The sequence below is a fragment of the Lactuca sativa genome, chromosome 5 (genome assembly GCF_002870075.4).
Source record: "Lactuca sativa cultivar Salinas chromosome 5, Lsat_Salinas_v11, whole genome shotgun sequence".
Classification (NCBI taxonomy): Eukaryota; Viridiplantae; Streptophyta; class Magnoliopsida; order Asterales; family Asteraceae; genus Lactuca; species Lactuca sativa.
The window spans coordinates 320,816,859-320,832,450 of NC_056627.2; the positions used below are offsets into that span (position 1 = coordinate 320,816,859).

At 35.6% G+C, this 15,592-nt stretch overlaps 2 protein-coding genes across 2 annotated transcripts; one reads left to right on the forward strand and one right to left on the reverse strand.

The window, feature by feature from the left end:
- The first annotated feature begins 2,376 nt into the window (after window positions 1–2,376).
- LOC111889375 (ATP-dependent zinc metalloprotease FTSH 8, mitochondrial) lies at window positions 2,377–6,073 on the forward strand. Its single transcript, XM_023885516.3, has 6 exons — window positions 2,377–2,622; window positions 2,711–2,921; window positions 3,362–3,433; window positions 3,646–3,773; window positions 3,889–5,136; window positions 5,202–6,073. The coding sequence occupies exons 1-6, from the start codon at window positions 2,563–2,565 to the stop codon at window positions 5,850–5,852; spliced, it is 2,370 nt and encodes a 789-aa protein (XP_023741284.1). The 5' UTR covers window positions 2,377–2,562; the 3' UTR covers window positions 5,853–6,073.
- Window positions 6,074–11,328: 5,255 nt separating this feature from the next.
- LOC111889460 (thaumatin-like protein) lies at window positions 11,329–12,589 on the reverse strand. The gene is made up of 2 exons (XM_023885608.3): window positions 12,259–12,589; window positions 11,329–12,166 (listed from the first exon to the last, which is right to left on the reverse strand). Exons 1-2 carry the CDS (start codon window positions 12,323–12,325, stop codon window positions 11,493–11,495), a joined length of 741 nt encoding a protein of 246 aa, XP_023741376.1. The 5' UTR covers window positions 12,326–12,589; the 3' UTR covers window positions 11,329–11,492.
- Between the last annotated feature and the right edge of the window lie 3,003 nt (window positions 12,590–15,592).

Below are 15,592 nucleotides of genomic sequence, written 5' to 3' on the forward strand. Positions count from 1 at the left end.
CTTGAGACTGAGTGGGACTCGAGATCGGGCGAGGCCCGATGGAGGTCGGGGGCCCTGTATGTGATTTATGTAGTGTGATATATGGTATCTTGGGGAACTCACTAAGCTTTGTGCTTACGATTTTCAATTTATGTTTCAGGTACTTCGGTTTTCAATTTGGAAGGGCTCGGGATGATTGCAGAGCATACGCCACATGTACCACATTCCGAGAAGTACTCTGATTTAATGATGTTTTTGCCAAGTATTGTCTACCTTGGTTTTATGAGTTGTTATGCATTAACGATTTATTAATCTAAAAACAGAGATTTTATGTCATTATTTTGGGACGTTACACTGGTGGCGAAGAGGGAAATAGTCGGTAGTGAGATACGATGTCACCAAAGAAAGACAAAGGAGATGGAAAGAAGGAATGTAGGCATCGTAGCTGGTTTTACATATGTTGATAAAAATAAAGGTCGAGAAGATCCTTATGATGGCGGTGAAGAGAAGTCAGCAGAGAGGAGTCATGATGGTTGAGTGACGAAAGCTCATAAAGTGTGCAAAACGTTGTGATACTGTGCTAATAAGGCATGTTTTTTTGTTAGGTTCCTAAAGAACAAGAGAGAAGGAAAATGGCTCAATTGATGTTTGATTTGGTTATACACAAAGTCAAACTACCATTTTATAGTCTAAATAAAATTGGTTTGAACTTTTTATTTTTATTTTTTAAAATTCATCAATTTCTTCATAAATGACTCATAAATTACTTTCTGAATGAATTTTTAAAATTAAGTAGTAAGGAACTGAATGATGTTTTTATAAAGATACAAACCAAATGAAACTATTTTGTTATTGATTACTCTACAGTTTTTAAATTAATCAAAGTAATTAAGTATAAGAAAGCTAGAAAACGTCTATATAATATTTAGTGTTTGTACTCCAAATGAGTTAAAATCATTTTAAATAACTTTGGATGTAATCCAAATGAGTTCAAATAATCCAAATTGTTGAAATATTCAATTATAGCATTATAGGTTTTTTTTTTTTTTTTTTTTTTTTTTTTTTTTTTTTTGACATATTATACTTTAGAGAATCTACATAGTATAGTATGGTAATTACATTTATTTTTATTACAACATTATACTTTTATTTATAGCTTTCTATTTTTCTCATGATCATATAAATGTTGTTTCATTTATGTGCGTAATAATATTTGTTTGGAAAGTGTGGTGGTTACTTGAACCTTGGAACAAAAGTTGGATGCTTTACCTATTTTCAGTTTTACCGTAAAATACTTGTATGTTATGGATCAAATATATTTAGTTTCTACAATTTATTTGAAAAATCCTGAATGTTTATATCTTGTTATTTAACTTTCTTTTGACCAACCCGACTAATACACTGGGTCTAACACTAAGGTAGTGTTTGTTTTCTGTCTGCAGATCTGCGTGACCTCTTCTGTCTGCGCTGCGCAGACCACGCGCATACATTATCCTTCGCAGACTGTTTGTTTTTTTGAAGATTGCAGACCTAAAAATATCTGCGCGCCCTCTTCTTGGCACAGATGTGGACCAGAGTCTTCTAACATCTTCATACATCTTCTAGCCTAAAAAACATATATATCTTTATTTTTTTAAGTTTTTTTTTTTTTTAATTTATAATTTTTCTAACTTTATTAATGATAAACAATTTGAAAAAAAATTACTAAACTTAAAAAAAACGTTTGACGATACAAACATGATATTTTTAACAAATTTATAAATAAAGATTTATTACAATAATAGTCGTTGAAGTTGTTTATATAAATATGAAAAAAAAATCATAATGTATTCTTATCTTTTTTTGTCAAATTTTTATAAAACATTATTTAATACAATATCATCAATTTCTCAAAAAAAATATTTATGGTACGTTTTTAATGGATTTAATTGAAAAAATCGAAGTTTATTTCCATCCATTTATATATTAAATTATTGATAACTAATTATAATGTTTAGTTATAACATTGCAACCAAAGTTGTTGGTTTTTATCAAATATATACGTTAATTAATATCATTTTTATTTTTATACAATAATACATAAAAGTTGATCTAGATTCATTAATTATTTATAACAAAGTCATAAAAATATTAAAAAATTATTTTGAAGTTTAAAAAAATCACTTTATTTAGATTTAAGTTTATTTAGTAGGACGTAGATGTTAAAAAAAAAACAAACAATCTTATTTTTTCAGAATGCAGACGTTTGATCCACCTCTTCTGCAGGACCTTTTCTACTGCAGAGGTCTATAGACAGATGATGCATACATTTTGTCCGAGAAAAACAGATAAATAAGTTATTAGTTTTTGTTAAATTTTTATTTAAAATATTTTTCAAAAAAAATTACAAATGGAATCAATGGAAGCAACCAGAACGAGAATTGATTTTGGGCATTTTGGCCATGATAACGGAAATACTCATCAGTTCTTTCTCTCTTCTCGGTGAACATCCATCCTTCCCCTTTCGATTCAGCTTTAGGTTGAATTTAAACCAACCAAGATTTCGACTCTAAGGTTTCAATCCATGTCCAGACCATCCAGACAATGATTTTCACACGCATTTCACGATACCTCTCCCGTTCCTCTCACTATACGTTCCAACGTGTAATCCTCTCTTCCATGTTTATAATATTAAGTTCTATTATTACAAAAAATCAATATTGTTAATTTTTGATATGAATCCTCATTGCAGAATGTGAGGGGATTGATTTCAAGCGAACCATCAGCAAATGCGAGCATCGCACGCTTCGATGGCGGAGCAGGGCTCGTAAGGAGCTACTTGACCTCAATTTGTGCAAAGGGGCAGATTATTAAGCCCAAAATAGATGCTTCTGAAGTTCAATTCTTTGCAAAAAACCTAGGGTTACGAAGGCTCTTCTGCAGCGAGGCACCAAAGAGGAAAAGTAAGGGAAAATAAAACCATTTTGTTCCTCAAATTAATCGTTGCTCCTGTTTTATGGTTATTTACCTTTCTACTCACAAAAGGAAAAAAAAAAGTCTTATTTCAATTTTGAGAACTTCAAGCATATGGTTAACATCATTCACTTCAAATTATTAGAAAAATGGTTCATTTACCTTTCTTTTTGTTTATTCCAGGGAGTAGAGTTTTTCTCCTAGGTGCTTAATCGAACAGTAGACATGTTGTTTATATGCATTTAACATGAAATTTATCATTTTATAAGATCAGAGTTATCACCTTTTCCCCTTCTGGTGCAACTGTTTGTATTTATGCATAATGATACTGAAAACTGAAGTCTAAAAGCTCTTGAGTTAGATATTTCATTTCTCCATTTTCTGTTTGCTCTGGTTATGACTATTTGATCTTTGTGATGAATACACGTAGACTATGAAAACTATTATCCAAAGGGAAAGAGAGAGGTGCCAAAGGGAGAAGGACAAAAATCGGGCTCTAAAGGTATGCCATATGTATTATCAATTAGCTACAAACAACATCAATGTTAAATACCCCATCTTATCAAGTTGTTTTTGGACCTTGAGAAACTGCAAACTAGTTATTTGGCATTTTCTTTGTTTAGAAAAAAGTAATTATATTAAAAGCATGTAGTATGGTATTCGTAAGTGGCTTGAGATTACTTTTACTAACATCAAGTAATATGGTATCTGTAGGAGAGGACTCTAGTAAAAGTGACAATCGAGAGAACCTCATGAAGCAATATCAGAGTTTAATCTCACCTTTGATGTTTTTCGCTTTTGTGTTATCATCAATCTTTTTAACTCCTCAGGAACAAAAACAGGTTCTCTTTCTTACTACTTTCCTTTCTAAAATATGCTCTTTGTTTTCTCTTTTCTTATACATGGGAACAATGGTTATTAACCTGATTGATTGGATTTATGTTCCCTCATTTTCAGATAAGTTTTCAGGAGTTCAAAAACAAGCTTCTAGAACCTGGTCTAGTAGACCACATTGTTGTCACCAACAAATCTGTTGCTAAAGTTTATGTAAAGACCTCACTGCCTAATACAATCCAAAGCAGTGAAGAAGGTGTCCAGGGTCCCAACAGTAGCGATGTGGGGCCCAGAGGAAATGTGAGCCACTACAAGTACTATTTCAATATTGGAAGTGTGGATACATTCGAAGAGAAACTCGAGGAAGCTCAGGAGGCATTGGGAATAGACCCTCATAATTATATTCCTGTCACATATTCTTCAGAAACAAATTGGATCCAAGAACTAATCCGGCTTACTCCAACATTATTACTCCTAGGAACATTATATTTCATGGGAAAAAGAATGCAAATCAATGTTGGATCAGGTGGAAAAGGTGCACGTGGGATTTTCAACATTGGCAAAGCACAAGTCACAAAGCTGGATAAAAATTCCAAAAACAAGGTATACTTCAAAGACGTAGCCGGTTGCGACGAAGCAAAACAAGAAATCATGGAATTCGTCCATTTCCTAAAAAACCCTAAAAAATACGAAGAATTAGGAGCGAAAATCCCAAAAGGTGCGCTTCTCGTGGGCCCACCTGGAACCGGGAAAACCCTTCTCGCTAAAGCAACCGCGGGTGAATCCGACGTACCTTTCCTATCCATCTCCGGTTCCGACTTCATGGAAATGTTTGTCGGCGTGGGACCCGCAAGGGTCCGCAGTTTGTTCCAAGAAGCAAGACAATGTGCACCAAGTATAATCTTCATCGATGAGATAGACGCGATCGGACGCGCGCGTGGTCGTGGTGGGTTTTCAGGTGGAAACGATGAACGCGAAAGCACGTTGAATCAGTTATTAGTTGAGATGGATGGATTCGGTACGACTTCAGGAGTTGTTGTACTTGCGGGAACAAATAGACCCGATATTTTGGATAAAGCTTTGTTGAGACCCGGGAGATTTGATCGACAAATTTCGATTGATAAACCAGATATTAAAGGGCGCGAACAAATTTTCAAAATTTATCTTTGTAAGTTGAAGCTCGACGAAGACCCTGAAAAATATTCAAAAAGGCTTGCGGCGCTGACACCTGGATTTGCGGGAGCAGATATCGCGAATGTATGTAATGAAGCCGCGTTGATTGCTGCGAGGTGTGAGAGCGGTGTCATTACTATGGAACATTTTGAGGCGGCTATTGATAGGGTTATTGGAGGTTTGGAGAAGAAAAACAGGGTATGTTTTTTAATTTTTTTTTTTGAATGAAAAATTGGAATTATTTTTTTTTTGAGTTTTGACAGGTGATAAGTAAGCTTGAAAGGAGGACAGTTGCGTATCATGAGTCTGGGCATGCGGTTGCTGGATGGTTTCTAGAACATGCTGAACCGTTGCTTAAAGTGACTATTGTTCCTCGAGGAACTGCTGCTCTTGGTTTTGCTCAGTATGTTCCTAATGAGAACTTATTGATGACTAAAGAACAGCTTTTTGATTTGACTTGTATGACACTTGGTGGCCGAGCAGCTGAGCAGGTTTTGATTGGGAAGATTTCAACGGGAGCTCAGAATGATTTGGAAAAGGTAACAAAGATGACGTATGCGCAAGTGGCTGTGTATGGATTTAGTGAGAAAGTAGGTCTGTTATCTTTTCCACAAAATGATAATGCTTTTGAGGTGACAAAGCCTTACAGCAGCAAAACAGCTGCGATAATAGACAATGAGGTGAGAGAATGGGTTGCAAAAGCGTACTCACGTACACTGCAACTGATCGAGGAGCATAAAGAGCAAGTGGCTCAGCTTGCAGAACAGTTGCTTGAAAAGGAAGTGTTGCATCAGGAGGATTTGGTTCATATACTTGGTCAACGGCCTTTTCAGAGTAGTGAACCTACGAATTATGATAGGTTTAAGGAAGGGTTTGTGGAGAATGATGACCATGGATTAGCTGGTGAAAAATGACTTCAACAGTTAACAGGTAGGTGAAGGTGAAGGTGAGGTGGTTTTGTTTGAATGGCATATGAAGTGATTTGTTGATTGTTAGATGTTTGAATCAATAAATAAATTTAGCAACACAAATGTCTTGGAGATTGGTGATGTATATATATAGTATTTTGGAACGTGTTCACTTTGCTTGAGTTGATATCTCAAGAGAATTCCAACAACATAATATTACATAGATATTACCTTGTTTGCAACTATGGGATATTGTGATTACTATCCCATATACATGTGTTGCCGTTTATCCTTGTCATAGAATACTACTTCTTTTTCATGATAAAAACAGGGAAAAACAGTTAAAAACTAATTGAACATGATGTTTTTTTTTTTTTTTTTTTTCAACATGTAGTAAACTGGTTGTATTTCATTTTAGACTATAGAACAAGGGCGGATCCACTATGGTCTAGGGATGAGATTTAGAACCGGAAAACCGGACCGGAACCGTTAGAACCGGAATATATAGAACTAATTCCGGGTTTAAAAATTGGTTTTATCCGGGTTCCGGGTAATCCGGGTTTGGGTCCATTGGGTCCGGGTAAACCGGGTCTAAAAACCGGAACCAGTGTTTGGAACCGGAACTGGTTTTTTTGAAACGTTTAAAAGATGCATATCTCATTCGTTCAACTCCGATCGACATGCGGTTTTTCCCAACATGTAGTTTAGAGTTTGTACATGATTTAGACTATAAATTTGCTATTTTTAGTTTTATATTCATTGATTTACAGCCCCCCCAAAGTCGAGATATTAAAGCTGGAGTTTTTTAGTTTTTCAGTTTTTTTGTATTCGGTGAAAGTTTTAAAACATGCATATCTAATTCGTTTGATGTTGGATTGATATGTGTTTTTTTTCCAACTTGTAGTTTACATTTTGTACATGAGTTTAGACTATATTTTTGTCATTTTTGGTTTAACATTCAATGATTTATAGTCCTCCGAATTCGAGATATGAAAATTTTCAATTTTTCAACTATTTGTTTTTGTACTTTGTATTATATGAAAATGTTAACACATGTATATCTCATTCGTTTAAAGTCGGATTGACATGCGGTTTTTTCCAAAGTTTATTTTAGATTTTGTTCATGATTTTAGACTATATTTTGTTAATTTTGGTTTCATATTCAATTACAGTTCTCCAAAGTCGGGATATCAATATGAAAATTTTCAAAGTTCAACCCACTAAGTAGTAAGTAATTACCAAAAAATTCTAGTTTTTTCGGGTTTTTTGGTTCTAAACACACTTTATCCGGTTCCAACCTACCCACTTTGATGTTTCCGGGTTTTTTGGTTCTAGACCCACTTTACCCGGAACCGAACCGGAACTGATTCCTATATACCGGTCCGGTTTCCGGTTCTACAAAATCCTGTTAACCGGTTCCGGGTCCATCCGGTCCGAGTTTGGACCCACTTTCATCCTTACTATGGTGTCCATAGTGGCACCGACAACCCATGTTTTTTTCGGACTCAGTATAAAACTTTTAGAATTTTTTGTTTTTTTACTATTGTGCACTACATAAAAAAATGTGTCACCGACTACACTTATTACGAAATCCTACGTTCGCCCCTGCTATAGAAACATTTCATTTGGTTATATATTAATCGAGCTATAGACTTGAGAACACATGGTATCAAAGCGAATTATTTTGTCTCAACATTGTGTTGAATTTGTCATCTTTTTTATTTATTTTAGACAGAAAAAGCGTATTACTTTTATTAGTTGAATTGGTATTAAACTATGAACTTTTGTGTTACAATAATTACTTTGTAAGTTTTTATTATGATTATTAATTTTTTATTGGTCGAATAAGTATTAAAGTATGATTATTTTAGAGTTGTTTGTTGATTTGGTATTATTCTAATCATTTGGGTTTAAAGCATTGACTCATTCATTTAACAACATAAAACTTTATCTTCTTATACCAACTGCATAAGAACATTTACCGGTTCCAACTGGGTAATTGACTGGAAAACCAACACATGCTGATGATTTTAGTGTTATCAACATGTTTTAGTATAATTATTATCAATATCGAGACAAATTGAGCTCCATTTACTCACCGAGACATGAGGTACGGATGCACACTTAGAGTGATAAATGTGAACTCGGGACTACGGTGGTCAAGGGGTAGCGCTTGCGGGGCTCGAGGTAACGCCCCGAAACGTAAACAAATTTCTATATTAGGAAAGAGTCCGGACATGCATTTTCTTGCCAAAAATCGGTTATGACATCGCTTTTATGTAAGATTCGATTGTCTTATAACCATATTTCTAACCATCATTTTGTTGCAAAAGTGCATATAACGACTATTTAACTACTTTCTACCTTGTATAAGAACTTAGAAATGTTCCAGAAAAGGGTTAGATTCTCTATATATACTCGGATTTGATCATCATATTCTCTCTATCTTTCAAGAACGCAAAACAAGGTAATTTCGTGTTTCGAATTTGGAAGTGAACTGGATCTAAATTGTCTCTCTTAGATTATCCCCAAGCATAAGGGTCAAAATCATAGATTTTGGAAAATGAATGCAATCATGATCCTAAAAATTATCCAAAGTAAATACACTGTGCCAGGGTTTTGAGAAGAAGTGTTGAGCCTTCCCTAACATTGTCGGCCACGGGCCACCCACATCCACCTGAAGCCGTCACTGCCTTCCATGGAATCATTTATATTCTAAAATCAAGCATTCTCTTTATGTATATATGTATATACATATATAATTGGTTGTATTTACTTTGCCCTTATATACATGGATTTCAATAGAATAAAACTCATAATAAGAAAGAATTCTTAAGAATGAACAAAATCTTTAAAGGTAAAACCTCTTCGAACAAAGTTTGAAGGACTTAGGTTGTATCTTGTAACTTAGTCACTATTTAACGACATTAACCCTTAACATTCTTCAACAACATTGTCTCATAAACACTTTTAGCACGCATATTCAAGACAAACACATAACATGCACTAGCCCTGTATTTTTGTTACAAGCCTTGTTCGCCTGCATAGCAAGCATTATTTCTTTCGTCCGTCCAACCATGTAAGTTCTTGAGCTTACATAGCTTCAATGACCCATCTATTGTCCCCCAACCTCGTCACTTAGAACAAATAAGCATGAAAATTCAATGAGTGGTGTTTAGATCAAGCGACAATTTAACTATTGATTCATTAGCAAGAATACCCGAAAAAGATGAAAGACTAAAGTTATGGGTATTGTATACAGATGGTTACGAAGGTGCTGCTTGTTTTTTTTCTAAAAAAATCATTTATTGCTGCGCCGAACCGCACAAGTGTAACACTTGGCCATTCGCACCTGTTTGTTTTTCAGAAGACTTTTAACTTAAAAACTGTTGCGCGTATGCTACATGACGCAACACTAGACCATATGCTTCAAACATATTCATACCTTACTTTAACTTATTACAGTAGTTTGCAGACGTTAAAAAACAAACAAACTTTTTATTACATGTTGCAGCCGTTTGGTTCACCTCTTCTACCACAGGGTTGCAGAGGTGGTCCCGTAGATTTTAGACATTTTCGCTTCGAAAAAACAAACAACGCCTAAATGAATTTTACTCGTCTTTTTATCTTTTTCTTCAAGCATCGTATAAAACTAACTGCAAACCTATTTCAATCAAAACCTAGATGGGCCTTAAAAATTCAATTAATTCCCAATCGAACCTTGCTGTGGGTCTCCTAGTGAGTTGTGGTGAATTTCAATTAACTAAGACGCATATGAGATTCGGAGGAACCAATTAATTCACGACGGGATTTGTGGACCTTATGGTGAAGTTGTGACGAATTTCAATCAATTGGATAGAATTCATGCTTTGAGTCGAATACTATCTCCCCCATGATTGAAAGACCACAACTCTTTGTATCAAGGAACCTCAAATCACTGTCTTTCAAGCGTCATTCCTGATATTCGTAAAAGTGGGTCAATAGTTGTGTCGTTTGGCAAGTAACTGGCAGTTACAAAAACTATGTATATATATATATATATATATATATATATATATATATATATATATATATATATATATATATATATATATATATTTGTGTCTTGATGTACGATGGTTAATTGATCAATAAAAAGGAATATATTGTCTTTCGTATATACCATTTATAAACATCAAAATATCATATTTGTCCAACGTAATTTCTAAATATCATATTTACCCTTCGTAAGCTTTTAAAATATCATATTTGCCCTATTCTATTTTTTAAGTAGCTTTTTTATATTTTAAAATCACTATTTATGTTTTAGAATCTTTTTAAATATAAAAATAATAAAAGGACAATATTAGCCCTATTATAAATCGATCATTCTCCGTTTGAATTCAATTCAAAGTCCTTATTTCTAATTCTTCCACATCTCCGACTGTCATTCAATTTCTTAAACGATGTATAACAATTCATCTTAATTTTTCATCATTTTCCACACAAAAATTACTCTAGATTATTCCATTGATTTAGTAGTATTGATTGAAATTTAGTTGAAAAAAGAGTGATTATTGTTTTTCTTCCTGTGAGCAAAAAACGACAATACATAGGTCAAAATCTTTTATTAGTATTTTATAATGTTTTAAACCCTAAAACTGGAACAAGTATTTTTAATGGATGGAGTCCTCTAAGTATCTCACACATTTAGAGGCATTTTTTTATAGTTGTAAACTAATTATTTTTTTTAATGGGATGAATTGCGGGTGTATGCGGCCTTTGACCCACATCGTAGAAACATCATATGTGAATCTTTTGGATGCTTTTGCTTCAAATATAAAAGCTTTACTACGGAATAGATGTGTATTTTTATATTTCAAATTCTATACCATAATAAATGGTTAGATTTTTAATCCTAAAAATTACACAGTGGAAATTTCCCTTTACTATGGAAGAGCTAGGCAATATTATTGAATGTTACGGAGCAAATGATTGCATTTGAAGTACTTCTTCTTTATCTGGTCGCATGTATAATTTCTTGTATTTGATAAGTTTGCTATTTATCCTTTCATAGATTTATGAACATCTAGTAGACATAATAGTGAAGGGTAATATGGTCAAACTGTTTATTAATAAGTTATAATGATTTTAGAATATAAAAATAAGATTCTAAAATGTTTTAAAAATAAATAAAAAAAATAAATTTAGGTAAATACGATATTTTAAAATTTAAGAAGGATAAATATGATATTTAGATTTTAGGTTGGGCAAATACGATATTTTGAAGCTTAATAAAGATATATACGAAATTCTAAGTTTTCTTTCTTCATATACATTTGCACAGAGAAAACTTGGTGTTTGCTAGGCCCCGCTTCTAACACTTACAAGGAGAAATTACCACCATCGGAGAATGTACTTCACAACGGGACTCGAACTCTCAACCTCAAGGAGGGAGGACAATACCAGATACTGCTAGACGATTGTTCTGATCCATTATAAATAACATATAATCTCATTAATTCATTTAAATGCATATTGAAATAGGACAATGTACATGTGCTATTAAACGACGTACATACCCACATGAATCATTAACTCTAAGGAAAAGAAAAAAACCGCAACTAAACGACTCACCCAATTCGACAGTCGACACAAGTCAGTGAGTCACTTAGGTGGGCAAAATGTGATCACATATCGTGAAGCCCGACACTTATTAAGACTCGAAGAGTCATCAAAAGCATAACTATACGCTTTAGGGCATATCGCTTTAAACAAATTAGCAAAAAGCGTAGGTTTACATGTCTTTGGATTTGCATACTCTCCTGTACAACAATACTTAGGAGACGCCATTGCCAAACACGCACTTTTACACCCCACCACTTGCCCTCCCACCTTCACTTCCAGCGCCGATGGACAACACACGTTCAAATCAACCTCACATGACGCCCTGCCACACCCTACGCCACCACCAACAGGCGCCATTGCCACTGGAATGTTAAATCCATCCACCAAGCTCACATCATAAAAGTGTAAGGGGGAGCTTGAAGACCCTAATGTCATTTCCACCACCGTAGATGGTGGCTCACCGCCTGTACCCTGGCAGTGTAACTGCCCGGAACAATCACCAGTGGCACATCTGCCTTTACCGTTACCGTCAAAATCACAACCTTGCCTTGCCCATATTCTCCCTGACCATTTATCCGGCACATCAACCACTACTTCCTCCGCACCACCCAATCGGAATCCACCGTCTTTGGGACTCTGGTGGCCTGCGCCGCCTTGTAAACCTGGCCATATGCTTTGCCTGCAGTTGTTGACTAGAATCAACTGAACTCCATCTGCAATTAAAGACCAAAAGCAGTGAAACATATGCAAAACAACTAAAGATTACGCTTTATACATGGAGATATTTGAAGACGTTGTAGATTACATGAAGTGATGAAGAAACGTAAGAACATGCAGAGTAGAATGAAGAGAGGATAAGAAGGTTTCGCCATTGTTGCTTCTGCAAAGTGTTTGCAGATGGTGTGACTGGTAAAGGGGTTTATAGAGGTGGGTGTGTGTGTGTGTCGCTTTCACTTTGTGGGAGTAAAAAAGGAGTGCATAGATGCATTGCTTCTACTGGAGGGTTTTTCCAAAGTGACAAAAAGAAAAGCCTATACTATGATACTATATAAAACGGGGCAAATTGTCAATAATATGAAGGTACTTTATTCTCGAATAATATATTTTGCTTTTTATCCATTAAGATATCTATGTAATGTAATAGCATTATACTTATATTAATATATTACACATTATATTATCTGAAAAATATAAAGGGGTGTTTGGATAGGAAAAAAGAAGATGCTTATTGCTTATTGTTTATTCTCACCATAATAAGCTAAATAAACTAATTTTAATAAGCATCTCCCTCCCTCCCCCCGCTTATTGTTTATTGCTTATTCCCACCACAAATAAGCTAATAAGCTAATCAAAACACCCCCTAAGTATGTAATTGCTATTATGAGTAAGAAATTGTAAGTACATTTCTACTATATGCACATTGCTACCGGTGCAAATTATGTTTCAAGGTATTGTCCCGAAAAGATCATAAATCTGGTGGCCTCAATTGAGCAAAGTTCAGACATGGAAACCATGTCATTCAAAAAAGCAATTGGGCATTTAAATGCATATGAAAATCAACTTTGACTCCGGAAGACAAGTACACATGCAGACAATGAACTGTTACTCGCTAAGGCAAAAAAATCCTTCTACTCATAGAAGTCCAAGCAAGCCAAACACAACTAGAGGTCGAGGTAGAGGTGGAAGTAACGAAAGAGGTGGAAGAGGAAGCTCGTGTGGTCAGGGGTCGACACATGGCTGAGGTGGATGTTGGGGTGGTGGTTCACGACAAGAAATAGATAGTTCTAGCTGGAAGCCTCGTGACAAGAGTCACATAAGATGTTTCGAGTGCCAAGAATTTGGCCACTTTGCTTCTGAATGCAAAGCAAAAAAGCAACAGGAGCAGGAGGTGAATTTGGCTGCATTTGAAGATGGACTTGCACTGTTGTTGACTGTATGTGGGGAAGAGAATAAAAGAATGGTTCTCTTGAATTAGGAAAAGGTGTATCTGAACCAGCTAAAAGAAAGTGATGATGAGAATATGTGGTATCTAGACAACGGGGCTAACGACCATAAGACCGGTTCCAAGGTTCCATTTTCAAAACTTGATGAAATGGTGACTGAACAGGTACAATTTGGAGATGGCTCTAAGGTTCCAATCAAGGGAAAGGCACACTACTGTTTGATTGAAAAAATGGTGATCAATTCATCATCTCTGATGTATATTACATCCGAGCCCTACACATCAACATAATTAGTTTGTGACAGATGACAGAGGAAGGATATGACATAGGAATGAATAGAGATTTCCTAAGGATGTATGATGAAGTAGGTGGCTTGATTATGAAGGTGCAGAGGTCAAAGAATAGGCTTTATAAAATCTGACTTACACTTGTGAAGCATGTATGCTTAAGCATTAGCATAGATGATGAGTCATGGCTATGGCATGCACGTATGGGTCACACTAATTTCAGAATGCTTGAAGAGATGGCACGTAAGGAAATGGTGACAGGTATGCCTCGATTGACTCATCCATCACAGGTGTGTGAAGGTTGTATGATAACCAAGAAACCAAGACAAAGCTTCCCAAAGATGGCCCAGTGGAGAGCTAAAGAACCACTTCAGTTGTTACACCTAAACTTGTGTGGACCCATTACACCAGAAACCAAGGGAGGCAATCAATACTTCTTATTAATTATGGATGACTATTCATGATACATGTGGGTGTATTTGAGAAAATCCAAAGATGAAGCCTTTTTAGCATGTTCCAGAAGTTCAAGTTACTGGTTGAGAAGGAGAACAACTATAAAATCAAGATGCTAAGAACTGGCCGTTAAGATGAATTTAACTCTAATAAGTTCCTGGCATTCTGTTAGCGAACCAGAATTAAACAACAATTGATAACACCACACGCTCCATAGCAAAATGGGGTCGTGGAACGTCGCAACACGACAATTTTGGAGATGACAAGGTCGTTACTCAAAGCCATGGTAATACCAGACCCGTTATGGGGTGAGGCAGTGCAACACTCTGTTTACTTGTTGAACAGAACATGTACAAAGGCACTCAAATATGTAACACCATATGAAGCATGGAAGGGTTCAAAGCCTTCGATTGCACGTCTAAAGGCTTTTGGGTGTGTGGGATTTGTCAAGAAGCTGCGAGGGCTAACCAAGTTGAGTGATCGAAGTGAAGCAATGGTCTACTTAGGAACGGAGGAAGGAAGGAAGGAAGGGGTATCGATTGTACAATCCCAGCAATCGGCAAATTATAATTGCAAGGGATGTAGTATTTGACAAAGCAAGACGATGGTTCTGGAATGAAGAAATTGTAGGAGAGCCCTCTACCACACCTTATTGGAACAATGTCGTGGTCAACATGATAGCCCAACCACGACCATCCCAAGAACACGAGTCAATAGACGACGTGATTGAACAACCCTTGACGTTGTTAAATGGAAATTCTTATAATGACTGTGTAACATGTAATTCGCAACTTGAGGACTCATCATGGTCACACACATCTGGAGTCGGCCCAAAATCAACCCCTCTAAGTCAAACCTCAAAAAACCATTAACGAATTCGGTCAGTAACCTCTTACAATGATACTTCAGCAAAGGGATTTCAATCACTCAATGAAATTTACGAGAACACAACAAGATTAGATGATGCAGAGATACATAAGTTGTATAAAAGAAACCAAGAATTGTTATTGGTTGATGATGAACCCATAACGTTTGAAGAGTCGATTGAAAAGGATTGGAAGCAAGCCATGGAATCAAAATTGAAGTCAATTGAAAGAAAAAACACTTGGACTTTAACCAAATTGTCACCAAATTGTAAGGCAATAGGGATAAAGTGGGTATTCAATGCAGTTGGAAACATGATCAAATATAAGGCCCGATTAGTCGCCAAAGGGTATGTCCAAGAAAGAGGTATTGAATTTGAAGAAGCCTTTGCACCAGTCGCCATATTAGAAACAATCAGACTGATTCTTACATTGGCAACAAAGGAAATCTGGCTTGTACATCACTTAGATGTCAAGTCAAAGTTTCTACACGGAGATCTCAAGGAGGAAGTTTATTTCTTACAGTCAATCGGATTCTCAGTCAAAGGAAAAAAGGATACGGTCTATCGTCTACACAAGGAACTATATGGGTT

Bases quoted from the DNA above. Each gene is read 5' to 3' on its own strand.
- LOC111889375 (XM_023885516.3), top strand. From the start codon at position 2,563: ATGATTTTCACACGCATTTCACGATACCTCTCCCGTTCCTCTCACTAT. The intron at 2,922-3,361 runs GTAAGGGAAAAT...GAATACACGTAG, and splicing joins CGAGGCACCAAAGAGGAAAA to ACTATGAAAACTATTATCCA. The intron at 3,774-3,888 runs GTTCTCTTTCTT...CCTCATTTTCAG, and splicing joins CTCCTCAGGAACAAAAACAG to ATAAGTTTTCAGGAGTTCAA.
- LOC111889460 (XM_023885608.3), bottom strand. From the start codon at position 12,325: ATGGCGAAACCTTCTTATCCTCTCTTCATTCTACTCTGCATGTTCTTA. The intron at 12,167-12,258 runs GTAATCTACAAC...CTTTAATTGCAG, and splicing joins ACGTTTCTTCATCACTTCAT to ATGGAGTTCAGTTGATTCTA.